The sequence below is a fragment of the Vespula vulgaris genome, chromosome 5 (genome assembly GCF_905475345.1).
Source record: "Vespula vulgaris chromosome 5, iyVesVulg1.1, whole genome shotgun sequence".
In the NCBI taxonomy this organism is placed as follows: Eukaryota; Metazoa; Arthropoda; class Insecta; order Hymenoptera; family Vespidae; genus Vespula; species Vespula vulgaris.
In genome coordinates, this window is record NC_066590.1 from 1,932,640 (window position 1) to 1,950,124 (window position 17,485).

Sequence of the window (17,485 nt, forward strand, 5' to 3'; positions counted from 1 at the left end):
CTCTCTCTCTCTGTCTCTCTTTTTCTTTCTTTCTCTGTTTCTCTCTCACTCCCACGTAATTGTAAGTATAAATTCCCCTCGCGTTCTCTCATCGTTTTATATCGACGAATCTGAAAGAGATGGAAAAAGGAAGAAAACACAGAGAGAAAAAGAGAGAAGGATAGAAATAGAGATAGAGAGAGAAAGAGAGGAAGGAAGGAAAGTAAAGTAAAAAAAAAGGAAAAAAAATATTGACCGCGCAAGATATTCTCTCTTAAATCACTCTCGCTTCTACTTTTTTACATTCACTTTTTGTTTTTGTTTTCGTCTTTTTTTTGCCTTCCTTTTTATTGTACAATCTAATGATAATAGAGCATTTGATAGTAATTTAGCAATAATAATAGTAACAACAATCGCTATATCATACATTATCAATAATAATAAAATAATAATAATAATAATAATAATAATAATAATAATAATAATAATAATAATAATAATAATAATAATAATGACAATAATAATAAAATAATATTAATAATAAAATAACAAAAGCGCGAGATATAGCAATAATATTATTTACAACCAAAGGAGTCTCTTATATCTATATTCCTAAATTACTTTGAAAAAAATTTGGGTTTCTTTTTTGTTTTTCTTGCTTTTTACAGAGTCGCACGAGTGTACGCGTAGCCAACAGAAGATATGCGACATGCAAAGTGACGGATTGTTTTATCCTTGATTTATTTTTTATCTTCTCCTTTTATGTCTTTATTTTTTTTTTTGTATTCCCTGACATTCTTTTCATTTTATTTCCTTCTTTTGATTTTCATTGTTGAAGATTTCGTTTTTCTATTTCCTCTCTCCCAATTGCTACTTAACTTTCTTGTACGTACAAACACGTACCCACGCTCACATTTATATACGTATGCACACGCGTGCACATACTGTCATTTTCTGTCTCTCTCTCTCTCTCTTTCTTTCTTTCTTTCTTTATTTTCTCTATTATTTTCTCACGCCGAATTGCACTCAAACGAAATTTCACAATCGTTTTTTTTCTTTCTTTTTTATAATTAAGAAATATATATATACATATATATATTAGTTATGTTTATATATATATGCATTTATTTATTTATACATGTGCAATAAGTACCATTATAATTAAAAGTCTGTCACCTTGCTTACTTTGATTAAATTATATGTATATGCATGTGAATGTATGTGTGTATATATATATATATGTATGTATGTATATATATATATATATGTATATATATGTATGTATATATATATATATATTACTAGAATGGTTCGTTTAAAAACAATACAGATACACGCATCATACATACATATATATATATATATATATATACACACACGTATACATACACACACACACATACCTATATATATATATATATATATATATATATATATATATATATAGGTGTGTGTATATCGATCTTCTATGTTTCTAATGTTTATCATTCGATGAAAAAAATTTAACAAACATTTATCCAATTCTTGCTCCTATCTCTCCCTCTCTCTCCCTCCCTTTCTTTCTTTCTAATCGCCACATGTGTCGTTAAATTCCTATAGAAACATTTCATCGAACTGACGTCACCTATTGTCAGATAACAATGACAAAAATCTCAAAATTTTATTTTAAATTAGTTGGATCATTTTTGCTCCCAACTTTTCTTCTGCTTTACTTTAATTTTTTTTTTATTTATACTCAGATTCAAAGATTAAAAAATATATATATATAAAAAAAGAAAATTCGAAAACACGAACCATCAAAGAACATCGAATGATCGAAACTCAAAAACGATATACATACATTGATCGCATCAGGCACTAACAATAATGATTTACAATAATATACAAATATTAGATCGTTTGATCGAAGGCTCCTAAAGAGACTTTTCGTTTGTTTTCGACGGTAAAAAAAAAAAAAAAAAAAAAAAAAAAAAACGAGAAAAATATCGTCGAACTCAGCATACCCATTCAATTTCGTCGATTTTCGCTTTCCCGCCATAATCCTCTTAACGTGACTCTTTCCACTCCAGAAAAAAAGGGTATTTAAAAGAAAAAAATAAAAACAGAGAAATAAACCAAACAAAATAAAAGAAAAATATAAAGAGAATTTAAAAATCATAAAATACTACGAGAAAACACAAAAAAGAAAGAAAGAAAAAAGAAAAGAGAAAGAAAGAAAGAAAGAAAGAAAGAAAGAAGAAAACACAAGTACAGATTATCCTGCTTGAAATTATTATAAAAATGGGAAAGAAAAAGAGAAAGAGAATATAGAAGAAGAGAACAGGAAAAGAAAAAAAGAAGAGAAAACAAAAATATACAACTTTCAAAGAATAATGCGTTCTGATAAAAGATACGAGGGACGCATGTTCTTTTTTTTCTTTCTTACTCCATCTCCTTTTTCTTTAATCTTCAATCCGTACTTATATTTCTTTTTATTGTTTCGGCGGAATAAAATTTTCCAAAAAAAAAAAAATATATATATATAGTTACATAAATAAAGAAGACAGAAAAGAAAAAGAAAAAGAAAAAGAAAAAGAAAAAGAAAAAAGTATTCTCTCCTTTCCTTTCCCCGTTCTTTCCCTATTTTACTTATCCTTTATCTCACATCCTTATTCTCACACATACACGTCTAAATTTGGAACGAAAATGATCTAATGTTCTCATAATAAATTGTACGAGCATACCTGCATTCTCACTCTTTCTCTCTCTCTCTCTCTCTCTCTCTCTCTCTCTCTCTCTCTCTCTCCGTTGATCTTCCTTACTAAATCCTATCTAGTGTGTGTATATCCTTTCAATATCCTTTCAATCTCAATCTTAAAATCGACGTCGAACATGCAACACTGGCACTCGCAAAGCAAATCAAAATCAAAAATCAAAAATCGAATACAATCTAATGATCTTCTCCTTCCGTCGAAGACAACGTCAACTCCGTCGTCGTTGTCGTCGTCGTCATCGTCGTCATCGTCGTCGGCGGCGTCGGCGATGACGTCGATGTCGACGTCGGTATCGTCATCGCCGTCATCGTCGTCATTGTTATTGCTGTTGTCGATATAATCGCCATTTCATTTCGGCTAGCTTCGTTAGCCTCGATCACCTCGAAACCTTCGGACGTCGAAGTGTCCGCCGACGAACAACCACCATCCATAGTTTCCATGGCTGCAATTTCTGAGGATGAAAGTTCTGCTAGAGTTTCCTCATTCGTCCCGTTCGTTTCCTCTTCCAAACGTATCGCTGAACGTACAGAAAGGACCTGTTAAACATCCTGCTACCTCTTACGGAATCATTTTTCTAAATTTTATTATAAGCTTATAAGAGCTTATTATAAGCTATTAAAAGTTAAGTAACAGGAATTTAATGTGGATTGGTCTGGTCTGATCTGGTCTGGTCTGGTCTGGTCTGGTCTGGTCTGGTCTGGTCTGGGCTAGACTGGACTGGACTGGACTGGACTGGGCTGGGCTGGGCTGGGCTGGGCTGGTCTGATTTCGTTTTAGGAATTCGTTAATCGGTATAATAATATTTTTTTGATATGTGTCTGTGTGTTTTTTATACCGTTCTTTCTTGTCTGATTTTTTCTTTTTTTTTTTTTTTTAATATTTTTATAGTATGATATAACAAATTGGACAGCAAAATTTCCAGAAGTGGATTCCTCATACGTAAGAAAATATGTTTTGTTACTATTCACTTTTGGAATGTTTGATTTCTAATTTATAAGATTTTTAAGTATGGTCTTAAAATTATATTTGATATATATAATTGATGGAATTATGATACATTAAGTCGATTAACATCTTATGTGAATGTTTGAAATATTTACTTCTTGCATAAATTACTGTCTGATTGAATCCGATTTTTATTTTTTATAAAAATATATCCACTTATGATTCTGATTATGCGTGATATTAAAGATATTCAGTAAATAAAAAAATTCATCAGACACGATTAGATATTTGAACTGTAAAGTAATTGCACTTGAATTAATTCCAATAAATAAAATAAACACAATTCAATCATATTTAATCATAATTCAAAAATTAAACATTTCCGAATCCATTTTGGTAAAACTTTTTTTTTTGTTCCCCTTCTTTGTACGGAGAATCCATTTTTGAAATTTTATCATGTAATTTTGTTATACCCAATGTGTGTGTATGTGTGTGTGTGTGTGTGTGTGTGTGTGTGTGTATACATAAAGTATATTTTATAATAATATTATTAAAGCAGAAATAATGGACAAATTAGATCGTTATAATAATTAGTACGAAATTCAATGAAGAACTTCATCGTTCAAATTACATTAAAAATGAATATATATTTTATAATTCTGCGATCACGTGCACATACAAAGTTCAAAATAAAAAAATAAAAAGATAAAAAAAATAAAAAAAAAGGAAAGAAACAGAAACAAAAAGGAAAAAAAAAGAGCTCGATCAACATATAATTGGATCTAAACGAAACACACGTACGGTAAAATTATAAAAACAAAAAAGGAAACAGAGAAGAAAAAGAAGAAGAAAGAAAACAGAAAACAGGAATTTAAATAAACATCGATCGATTGTACAAAATGGTGAAGCAAGAGAGAGAGAGAGAGAGAGACAAAGAGAGAGACAAAGAGAGAAAGAGAAAGAGAGAAAGAGAAAGAGAGAGAGAGAGAGAGAGAGGATATCTAGGGAGACATTTAACGAGCGATAGTTAAAGAGTATCACGATTCCAAGCCGGGACATAAATTTCTATAGGAAGTAAACCGAGCGAGCCTAAACAAAGCCTTCTCTTTCTCCCTTGGTCGTTCGTACGGCGTGTTAGCGGTTAAGCCGATTATCGATCGTCCAGCTCGCGGTTGAAACCGGAGGTGAAATTAAAAGGCCAGAAAGTAATTGTCGTTAGTTGGATCGTTCGAATAGAAACACGATAGCCTGGCAGATATCGCGTGCCAAATCGTGTTGCATGGGAATGACGAATGTTAGTGACACAGGATCTACGAAGTGCGGGTTCGAAACTTTGAGAACAGGAGGAGAAGGATATGACGAACGTCGAAATGATCGTTGAAAAAAGAGGGAAAAGGAAATAAAAGAGAGAGAGAGAGAGAAAAAAGAAAAGAAAAAAATCAAATTTGGAAAGAGTGAGGAGCAAACATTCCGATAAAAGCACCCAACGCGACGTTCTTTTTTCTAAAATGTGTCACTCGAACGAAAAAAGCAAGAAAATCTGAACGAAAACGAACCACGGTAAAATGTTAGCACCCTTTCGAGCAATACGAATATTTGCCATTCACTTTGAATGTCGCGGTCAAAGAGCTAATTCGATTTATTTCTTCATTGAAATCTAGAAATATGTAGTATTTTTAATATGTTTCCATTCTATTTAATTCGATCGAATATTATTATTAATATAATTATAAGTATTTTGTTAAGGAAACGTTCGCATCAAATGTATACATTCCGTAGTTATATATTCAGCGAACATTTTTATAGATATAATGCGATCAGGAGTCAGGGTCGCCCTGTCACTTTATAGTACGTATCGATATTTTATTATACCTAAATTACTGTCCGTTTGTTCAAGATATTAATCGATCGTATGAAAATACCGATTCAATAAATATCAAGCGATATTTTAACTAATCGATAGGTTCGATCGTGTTTGTTTGTTACTCGTATTCCTCTATGATATTGTGAAAATGAATTAATCGTTCGTTTAATTAAACCGTTCGAAAGGTCAAGTATAATCTGAATGAAAATTGTTAATAAACTGGAAAGAAAATAATTTCTTAATTACCATTTCAAGTTACCATAAGTCATCCAATATGTTTCTGTTCGTTAATAAATCGTTATAGTAATAAAATAAAAGAGATCCTGGTTGTCCTTGAAAAGACTCACTTTGCCGATCGCTCGTAGATTCTAGTACGGATGAGGAAGAAATTCTTTCAACGACTTCCTCCTGACCGTTAGGATCAGGATCTAACTGCGATAACTCGGCGATGTAATTTTGTTGCGTCTGTTCGGTCGTTGGTGTCGACGGATTCGGACTGGATGATGGCGTCGTAGTGGGCGACTGTCCAGGCGTCGTTGGCGCCGTACTAGGCGTCGGCGGCTGAGTCGGTTGAGTCGGATTGCGTAGAAGAAGTTGTTGCAATTGTGCTTGCTGGAGTATCACCGGTAATTCGTAATGATGGAAGAAGTACAACATCGAATGCTAAAAAGAAGAAAAAAGATTATATTTTTTCTTTTCCTTTCTTCTTTTTTTTTCAATTTATTTTATTGTCACCTCGTCAAATGTAATAATCGTCTCATCGATACGAACGTCCCATTAAACGATTTTATTTTATTCCCTTTGATATATTTCATTAATAGTTTTCTCAATCATTTTCTATACGATATTATATTTCTATCAATTATATTATATATCAAATATATTAAATATATTATAATTTAATTGTATCATATATAATAAAATCGAGTTAACATTTATAACAGTAACAATATTACTTTCTCAAATCTTTTCATTCATTAAACGATATGACAATTAATCGAGCACAAGAAAAATTGGATTTAATACCACTTCGAAATAAACCGATCGTACATGGGATAGTATCGATGGATAATTTATCCAAATTCAAATATCGTACAAATGGTCATAGAATCTAACAAACAGTATGTCAAAATTTAATAAATAATTTAACCCAAGTTCGAAATTGCATGATAGCTTGTTATATAGAGAAATCATGGAGCAGAAGGAGCACGATGAATCTATCGAAGCCAGATTGTTGAACGTTGTTTTGTCCGTCCGTGGCAAACAGAAGTAACATTCTACCATATTATATCTCGTCTGTGGTGTAGGATAGAGGTAGTAGAGTAGAGACCGGTGCGGTGCCCGGTTGTTCCCGGTCGAAGCTTCTGTGTCGCGCGCGGCCAGCAAATTTATATGGAAATTCGCCAAATTCGTTCTATGCCGGTACTCTCTTTCGTCCCGAGCTCCGAGGAGAGCTATGTAGTATACACGTAGTACGCATACACATACATACACATACACACATACACCATAACATCCTCTCTCTATCTTCTCCATCAATCCCTCTCTCTTTCTCTCTCTCTCTTTCTCTTTCTCTTTCTCTTTCTCGTTTGCTCTCGATCGAGCCTTCCTCGCAATTGTAATTTTCTCCCATATCGCACATACGTACACACATATATCGTTCTATCGTATTTTAACACGTAACCATGTTTTAAAGAAACGGAAAGGGGAAAAAAAGAATGGATGTGAGAGAAATAAAAGAAAAATAAAGGAGACAAAAATGCAACTTTTTTTTCTACGAGTATAATCACAGATGACAACAATATCAAACGGGACATCATTCGCGTTGCTTCGCGTTTTGATTCGTGAGAAAGAAAAAAATATATATATATACAAAGAGAGAAAGACAAAGAGAGAGAGAGAAACATTAGACAAAGATAGAGCTAAGATATGAAAAAAAAATAGAAAAAAGAAATAGAAACAAAACAAAAAGAAAAGGACAAAAAACAAAAATAAAAAAAAATCGAAAATAGAAAAGGGAAAGTAAGGGATGCTGGAGTATGGAAAATAGATATCTCGAGAACGGGCACCTGTCGGCGACGGAAAGGAAATGGTATCCCCGGTGATTCGTCGCCGAGAAAGGAACGATTTTGCGTCGTTCTGAAAATAAGAGGATGAACGTGTAAAAAAAAGAAAAGAAAAAAAAAGAGAAAGAAAGAAAGAAAAAAAGAAAACGAGAAGGAAAGAAGAATAGAAAATAAAGAAATATGGAGGAAAGAACAAACAAGAAAAAGAAGAAGAAGCAGAAGAAGAAGAAACGCATCGAACGGGCGGACGAAGGTAGCACGGTTGGGGGTTGTAAAGAGAATGAAATGGAGAAGAGGAGAAACGGGGGTTGGGGGGTGGTTGTAGAAGGAGAAAGGGAGAGGGAGAGGGATGAAGTAGCCCCCGAGGAAATCGAATTTTCGTTTGCCGTATAATCGGTGAGCCGATGACACCGATATCGGCCGGCATATAATCACGCCCGAAGGCTAATAATCGGCCAACGAGAAAGCCTGATCTACGACAACGGTAGAGAGAGAGAGAGAGAGAGAGAGAGAGAGAGAGAGAAGAGGAAGGGTGGGGGTGGATGTTGCCCGTCCGAACAAGCAGTCGCGAATCAAAACGATTTCCGCGTGTCATCTCGTTGCTATTGCCGCCACCCCCATAGCCAACGCCAACGCCGCCGTCGTCGTCGTCGTTGCGGTCGCTAAATCCACGAGTCGAGCCCTTAGGGCACCTTGAATTTTCCAACGACACGAGACACTCATAAACTCGTTAACTCGGCGAATAATTTACGATCGGACGATCGATTTAATCGATGCTCACCAACTTGGACGATGATTTTGAAAAAAAGAATAAACGCGGTGGAACGAACGAACGAACGAACGAACGAACGAACGAACGAACGAACGAAGGAAAGAAAGAAAGAAACATTTTCTTTTTTTCTTTTTTTTTCAGAATGTTCTTCCACCTACTTTTCCCAGGATGCATTATTAATTTACATCTTTCGCCGATTAATTATCCACTCCATTACACTTTAATGGCAATTCGATTTTTCCACGGGAAAATATATACAGTAAATGTCGAACGTAGCTATTAACGCATACGACTACCTCTTGTAATGCCATTATAACAATACCCGTGTGTTAATACCAGCCATCGCGATAATCTAATTACGAGTTATTGGCTTTTCAAAGTGCGCGCTATCCGAACTGGATTATATACCTGGCCGATTATAAGAACGCCGATCGATTTGTTTACATCCTATGAACGATCCTTCTATCGATCGTGTACCTAATTCCTCATAAAAAAAAAGAGGAAGGGAAAAAGGAAAAAAATACGAAGAGAAAAGAAACAATACATCTGCGTTCGCCGATTAACAAATGAATCGAATCCTTTCTTCGCAAACAGATACAATTATTTTCCCAAATGTATTCTCAGATAATATCTCCAATTTGATTATCTCTCTTTGCTTTATTGGGGAGATTAATTCGTCGATAAAAAAAAAATAAAAGAAGTATCAAACAAAAAAGAAAAGAAAGATAAGAAGAAGAAAAAAAATCCCTCTATTTCCTACAACTTTCTCCTACTCAATAACTCGAGGACGATCGTATCGTCCTATGAAAAAAAAAAAAAAAAAAAAAAAGAAAGATCTAACCTATAACCGTATAAACTCAACGAAAAATACTTTCGATAGAAAGTTTAACATAGACCAAACTATTGCCAAGATTAAATAGGAGATATTCCTAATATAATAACGACGACGATGACGATCATGACGATAACGACAGTTATCGAGTTAGCGACGATTTGAGTTAGCGTCCTCTCGATAAGTATCCTAAGTGCACGGTGCTGACGCGGTGACGCGTAAGTAAATCCTTCGGGGATGTCCTTCTTCCTTGCGTGTACAAATGTACACCGCGCTCGCCTGCTGCCACGAGGTACGCATTAAATTACTTCCATCGATCGAGCTGTCAGGAGCATTGTACCGCTTGCGTTTACGTAACTTACGTTTGAACGATAGCGAGGCTCTAGGCTATAGAACTGCGACCACGCTCTTCGTCCTGCCGCCGCTGTCAATCGCAGACTCCCACCATCGACGAATGGCCTCTCTCGCAAAGTATCCCCCCTTCTCCACCGCCTCCTTTCCCCTCCTTCTTCCTCACCATCCAACCCAGCACCTACTCACTCGTTCCCACCATGCTGTATCCCAACCCACCCCACCCCACCCCACTCCATACCACCCAACCCCACTCCACCCCAACCCAATCCACTCCTACTACCTTCTCGTCCCACTCACTCACGTTCTTCGCGTTCGCGTTACCCTTTCCACCAATAATTCGCTTCTTCCTTCACTCTGCCTCATCTTGCGTTGATACTTCTGTCCTTCGTCCGGCCCTACCAACCTCTTTCACTATCTTTATCACTCTTTCTTTCTCTATCTTTATCTATCTACTTATCTATCTATCTATCTATCTATCTCTATCTCACTCTTTCTCTCTCTCTCTCTGTCTGGCTCTTTCACGCTCACTCTTTCAATCATTCTCTTTATTGTTTCTTCTTTATATTTTGATCTCTCCTCATGCTCCAATCAAATTTATTTAATATAACCTATCCGACGATTTAATATGACCTAACGCGTGCAAAGCTCCGCAATATTTTTTTGCCTAAGCATAACTTATCTTTTGGTTGGACATAAAAAAGACAAAAATGGTCGCCTTTGTCGCGTAGCTACGACAATAAAAATATATACGTCGGTATGTAACGACGACGTAACGTCGATTACTAGCTTTGGGCACAAATGGTTAATATATAACAGATACGAGATCAATCGATTAGCTCGTAGTCATAGCGTCGTATCGAGTCGCTAAACGTCATACGTGATACCGAAATATCAATGATACGTTTATTTAAATAGAAATATACCGTTTTACCTGTATGAACAGCCAAGATGTCACCAATGCCAGGCTACTGTACTGTCCGTTAAATCGATAGTGATACGCGTAGAAAGAGAAATGATACAGATAGAAGAATCTGAAAAAAAGAAAACAGAGAGGAAATAATTAGAAAAGAAATTGTTTAGGTTTATAAGCAAAACCACAAATAATAATAATAATAATAATAATAATAATAATAATAATAATAATAATGATGATGATGATGATGATGATGATTTAAAATAGGAATAAACGATGATTAAAATATTATTTTCATAACTTTCATTTTATTCCCTGTCTTCGCTGTTGTGTCTCGGGATGAGATTTAAAAAAAAGAAAACAGAAAAAATTACAAAAAAAAAGAAAAATAGAGAAAAAGAAAAAACAAGGAAAAGAAAAAGAAAAAGAAAATGTTCTCGAGACGATCGCAGGATTAAATGGAGGATAATTAAAAAATTCCTTCGACGCAATCGACAAACTTTCCGATCTTATATCCGGAAAACACATAAAACTTATCTTTCTCATCGCGCCAAGGATTAATCCAGCACGGGCTTTATGGTAAATAAAACGCAGAAACGCTTTATCTCTTAATCTCTTCTTAACTGAATTACTTCTTTACGCTATTTCGTGAGGACTCACCACTACCCCCTATCACCTCCCACCCACTCACCTGGCCCCACTTTTATCCCCCATAGTAAACATACTATTCGTTTCTAATGTTTCTTAATCGTATTACTCCAAAAACGAAACTTACTTACGATCGAAAAGAAATAAAAAATCGGTCAATGATAAAAATCGACGGGAATAATGAATATCTTTTTATATGTACGTATTTATTTATTTATGTATGTATGTATGTATTTATGTACGTGGTGCCTTTTTTAACGTGGTAAACTACAACGATGGCTTGCTCTATTCTTATCCCCTTGGTATTCCATGGTAGATATAGAAAGAGCTCGTAAAAAGGACAATAAATTACTTTCATTTCGTAGAAGAAAATGGGGTCGATGGTGTATCGGCGTATTGGCACCTTGCACCGACGAAACTCGACGTTTCAGACCTGACATATATCACACGGATCCGTGTGAGGACAGCTTCGGTGTCAAGCTCGAAATAAATTAATTATAGAGAAAAATTCAATGCTAGAAAAAATAAGAAAGACACAGAAAAAGAGAGAGAGAAAGATAAGAGATAAAAACGGATAATAGAGAATAATAATTTTTCTCAAAAAAATCTTACGATTTAAATAAAAGTAATATCGAGAGATACGTACAAGATATTACTCTCGATAAAATATTAAAAAATAAATATTAAAAAAAAAAGAAGAAAAATTCTGATAGCAAACTTATTCGTTGTCGAAAAAACTGAGTTACTCTATCTTTCTCACTCTCTCACTCTCTCTTTCTCTCTCTCCCTATCTATCTATCTCTCTCTTCCTCTCTTTCTCTCGTTCTGGATGCGATAAGGATGGAGGGATTATAATCAAGTGATTTTTACGACGCGCTGTTACGGTATGGCCAATATTTGCGGATCAGGGTGGAGTCTAAGCCAACGTCGATGTGCTCTTAAGCGAAGCAAAAAGAAAGTCGATCTGGGTCGTACGTTCTAAGGGTGTATAGAAAGGAAGGACACGATAGTCCTTCGTGTGTACCTCCTTGACGACTAGGACGGCTAATTTCCTAGAGTATACGTCTATTCCTAGACTCCACTTTAATTTCATAGTTTCTTCTTCGTAGAAAAGGTAGAAAAAAAGAAGAAAAAGAAAAAAAAAGAATCCTACGGGGAAGACAGGAAAAGAAAAAAACAAGAGCAGATACTTATCGAGTCGCTTCTGCAAATGAGTTCCTCACGTCCTTGCGAAAGATTGTGGAAGTTAAAAAAAAATAAAATAAAATATAAAAGAAATAAAAAAATATGTATACAATTATATAGAATTTTTTTTATTTTTTATTATTTTATTTTTTGTAGATTCTTTTATTCCTTTTATTTTTTATTTATTTATTTTTTTTGTTTATATTCCATCTATACACATATAAATATGGAGAAAGAGAGACGAAGAACCTCATGACGCGATTGTTCGGATGTAACTTTTCCGGAAGCAAATATAGCAAGTACGGATGGAATTTTCACAACGATAAAGACTTAATCTATCTTCGAAACTAATGCTACTCCTAAGCCAGTTGTCTCGGTATTACCTAACTTCGTGCAATCGAAAGGAATCGCGTTAAGTGCCGTCGTTGAAAACTTCAAGAGTGAAATTCCACACTTCGCGCCGTTTCGAACAAGTAATTCCCCGTTACGCGCACACGCTCTAACACACACACACACACACACACACACAGAAAGAGAGAGAGAGCCATCATCGGAAATCCTCGAGCCCTTTCATACATCGAAACTCAAGTTTCAGACGTTCTCAAATTCCTTTCTAGAAAAGTTTTGCGAAAGAAAAAGAAAAAAGAAAGAGGAAAGAAAAAGGAAAAGAAAAAAGAAACAAAAATACAAAATAGGTATGCGCATTGGTTTCTAAAATTTTACTTAAAAATGGACGATCGCCATACCATCGACATATCCGCAAACTCATCTTATAGAAAAAGATCTGAAAACTCGATTTTCATCATTTAATAGCTCGTACGAAACATTATTATCATATCGCCTGAGCTAAGGAATTTCGAAAGCCAGCTCCTTGCTAAGCCCCTTGCCCTCCTCTTTCTCTACCCCTTTTGAGAATCCAATGAATTCCATCGAATATTTCTCAAATATTTCAATATACATTGAGGATCGTCTATAAGAAAGAAAAAGAGAGAGAGAGAGAGGGAGAGAAGGAGAAAGAGAGAGAGAAACGTTAAGGATGCCTGGTTTCTTTAAATCGAACAGGCGATTTTCATACGGTGCACCGAAAATTCTTTTCGAGGATCTCTCAGGCCGTTAGTTCGCAGAAGATTAGATTTTCAAAGATAAGTTATATCGATAAAAAGTTCTGGCGAAGCGAGTTAACTATATATATGTAGATAGATAGATAAATAGATAGATAGATAGATAGATAGATAGATAGATAGATAGATAGATAGATAGATAGATAGGAGAGAGAAAGAGAGGAAAGGAAAAGGAAAGAAGAAAGAATATCCTCGAAATCCGGCGTTACGTATTCCGAGGACATAAGCTCTAAAGTGTCCCACGTTGAGCCAAGCGCAACCATCCGACGACGATTCATACGTCTTTTCTGGGAATGGGGAAGGTAGAGGAGAGGGTAAAGAGCCAGAAGGAGACTCTCCAAACGCATTCTGAATTCATTGAATGGTACTACCACAAGCGTACTATCACTACTAAAGTCTCAACGGTATCAACACTCTCTCTCTATCTCTCTCAAATACTCTCTCTGTCTCTCTTTCTCCCTCTGTCTTTTATCATGAAATTTCAAAGATTACTTATTAAATAACGAAAGATCTCGTACGATTATGTCAATAATTATTTTCCTATATACATATATGTGTGGGTATGCGTATACATAAGAGATATGTACAAAAGATTGAACTACAAAGCAATAATGAAAAACAATTGGTGAATCGAGTCTCCGACAGATATGAATGAAAAAAGAAAGAGAGAGGAAAGAAAAAATGAAAAGGTAAAATGAGAGAGAGAAAGGAAAAAGAGAGAAAGAAGAAAGAAAGAAAGAAAGAATAACAGAGGAAAAAGTGAACACTCATGGAGCGCGGAGTTAAAACGACGTACTCCCGCGACAAACACACGCATATATATGTATACATATACATATACATAACATATACATATGTATGTATATATCGGGTAATAGCGTATATAACACGATAAAAGCTTTGTCGGTATCGGCCGAGTCCACAGGGCACAGCATATCGTGGCAGGAACATTTTCCCTTGCATCCAGAAATTTTCCTGATAATGGTTTATTCTGGTTGGAAAAAGAGAAGGAGAGAAAGAGACAGAAAAAGAGAGAGAAAGAGAGAGAAAAAAGAGGAAGAAAGGTGGAACGAGCGTCCCGCAGCGATGTCCCGGTACTGGAAAGAGGGTCGCGTTTAGATTGGAACAAGAGGAAGTAAGTGAGGATAAGGGATGTGGGAGGGTAGAGGGTAGATGGCCGTCTCCATAACTGTACGGTCCACTCGCCTAACGTAAGTATATTGTCAATCAATCCACGGTATAAAAGCAATCTGAGCTTCGGTCGCGACGGGACGGCGGGGTCCCGCGGGGCATCGTCGGGACGACATGACCAGGGAGAAAGGGAGAGAGAGAGAGAGAGAGAAAGAAAGAGAGAGAGAGAGAGAGAGAGAGAGAAAGAAAGAAAGAAAGAAAGAAGGAAAGAAGAAAGGAAGGAAGGAAGGAAGGAAGGAAGGAAAGAACGAACGAAGTAAAGAGGCTAGATGGAGGAGAGAAGGAAGGAGGTGCAAACAATTCTCTTCTTTCTTCACAGTAGAGAGAAAGAGAGAGAGAGAGAGAGGGAGTTCTTTCTCTCTCTTTCAACTCTTCTGACCACTCCAAGAACGGCCCCAACCTAGCAGGATGAAGCGAAACTCCTGACGGAAATGTGCGTCCTTCTTTTTCATGTGTGTTTACTCTCGCTTGTTATATGTGTACACGAGCGACCGCTCGCTCGCGCACGTTCTCGAGTGAGTATGCTTGTGTACATGTGTGTATTCTAGAAGCGCTCATTCAACGGGAGGACTTGGTATTACCCCCGGAAAAAAATATCGACGAACTACACGAATAGCTTTTTGATAATCGTGAATCATTGACGATATCGATCGATAGATAGATGGATGGATGGATGGATAGATGGATATCGTTGATTTTTTCTTGGAGATTCTAACAATACCGAGAGTAATTATTTTTTTCTATTTGAAACAAAGCGATCTTATTAATTATTAAGAATGGATATATATCTTGATGAATTTTTTTTTTTTGTATTATCGAGAATAGTTCGTCTTTCGAGCATCGATAAAAGTGAGTTGATGAGAATGAGTTAACGCGTTTGAAGAAATGACGGAGGTTAGATTGTCTTCTCTTGTCTTATCTTCCTATCCACCCACGCCCACCTTCAATCCTCTCTTCTATCCTCCTTTTTCACGGTGGTCTCTCTTATCTCGTGGTAGCCTTGCGGAAAATGAAATAATATTGTGAACGATGGACAGAAGGCGCTGAAGGACCGTAGAATAGTTACGGTCGAGTGCCCAAGAGCGAGCGGGCCGAATAAATACGCGACGGAGTTTTGCGTGATACGGATATGAGTGTGAGAGAAAGAAAAGATCGAAGGATGGTTTGGTGCCAACTGAGAATGGGGAAAGGGACGAATGAAACAGATGGAGAGTAAGAGAGAGATAGAGATAGAGAGAGAGAGAGATAGAGAAAGATAAAGAGAGATAGAGAGAGGATCGTGGGAGTCGAGCACGTGATATCGAGCTTGCTAGGATATCGCAGATTGCCCGACTCACAAGAGCTATACGGCAAATCTGGATAATGTATTTACAGGATATCCAGTGTGTTCGATGGCCGTTTCTTCGTTCATTCGAGCGTCCATCTTCAGTGTAACGTTCGAGAGTGATCGCATCGAGTATTTTTAAAATAAATTTTCATATAAAATCGCAAAGATAGTTTATACATATATATATATATATATATATATATATATATATATATATGTATGATATAGGTATGTATGTATGTATGTATGTATGTATGTATGTATGTATGTATGTATGTATGTATGTATGCATGTATGTATGTATATAAATACACATGATGTATGTCTTTTCCCTAACTCGATAAAGATTTTCTATATCTATTTCTTTTTCAGAGGATAATGAGTACAGAAAAATTAAAGACAAATAAAATAAAAACTAAAATAAAATAAAATAAAATAAAATAAAATAAAATAAAATAAAATAAAATAAAATAAAACGAGAGGAGAACAGGAGGGAAAAAATTGAAAGAAATAATTTTCGATTCAAGTTATCCCAGGCAGTTCACTGGTAAATGTTTTTTTCTACGGACGAACGAAACTTTTAAAGAATGTCACTCACGTAAAGAAGAACCGTGCGAGCTTTTCGCTCTTTCATAAGATAATTATGCCTACCCGATCCTTCACTACTCTATCGTACACCAGCCAACGAATGCAAAATCCTTTACACGCGTGTTGAATATGAAAAAGTCTCGAAAGGCAAGAAATGCGTATCGAAAGAGACGGGGGGAAAAAGAAGATGAAGAAACGAAAAAAACAGAGAGAGAGAGAGAGAGAGAGAGAGAGAGAGAATCATCCACGATCTAAAAACGAAGAAACACTCTATATAGGTTTGTCCAATGAAAATAAAGGATTCACACTACTTCGGTATTGTAGTCTCGGGTGTATTATCGTGGTCCACACATAACATGCACGTAAGCCGGACGTTGTGTGTATAATAATGTATATACTTACTTACAATATAAAAAAGCACCCATAATCCATGGGACAAACTCGAGCGGAATATAAACAACGACTTTTTTTCTATTTGATATTATTATTATTAATATTATTATTATTGTCATATATATATATATTATGTTATTTTTATTATCATTTATTATGACAAGTCTCACATGTACATAAGCGTCGTAATGCAGTGGATACGCATTAAAGCGCGGATAAAGCTGCCAAGTGTACAATAAGAGAGACCCAAGCTTTCGAAAGCTTTCTCTTTCTCTTTTCACTTACAGACAGAACACAGTAGCAACAGTAGCAGTAGGAAACCTGTCTCACTCTTTCTAACACTCTTTCGAGTCTACGTTCCAAGCGTTGCTGGAATAACATGATTAATGATCCTAACTCGAGACCATGGAAAGAGATCATTTTATCACGCTCAACGGATTTCGAGGGCCAGGTGGGGAAGCCATTTTCTTGGAAAGAAACGCTACGAGAAGAGATGCTCTCCCTCGCATAAGTCCAACGAACGGTACGTGATTGTAATGCCTCGATATGTTGCG

At 35.8% G+C, this 17,485-nt stretch overlaps 1 protein-coding gene across 4 annotated transcripts in view; it reads right to left on the reverse strand.

Annotated features, from left to right (window-relative positions):
- Positions 1-660: 660 nt before the first annotated feature.
- The window catches only part of LOC127064182 (membralin), a 56,625-nt gene continuing 39,800 nt past the window's right edge, over positions 661-17,485 (reverse strand). For 2 of the 4 annotated variants that reach the window (XM_050994838.1, XM_050994837.1), the window contains exons 11-13: positions 10,497-10,596; positions 5,889-6,204; positions 661-3,249 (exon numbers count right to left, since the gene is read on the reverse strand). In XM_050994838.1, coding sequence (XP_050850795.1) covers positions 2,909-3,249; positions 5,889-6,204; positions 10,497-10,596 — 757 coding nt within the window. In that variant the 3' untranslated portion in view covers positions 661-2,908. The other 2 variants (XM_050994841.1, XM_050994839.1) reach the window with 2 other exon arrangements.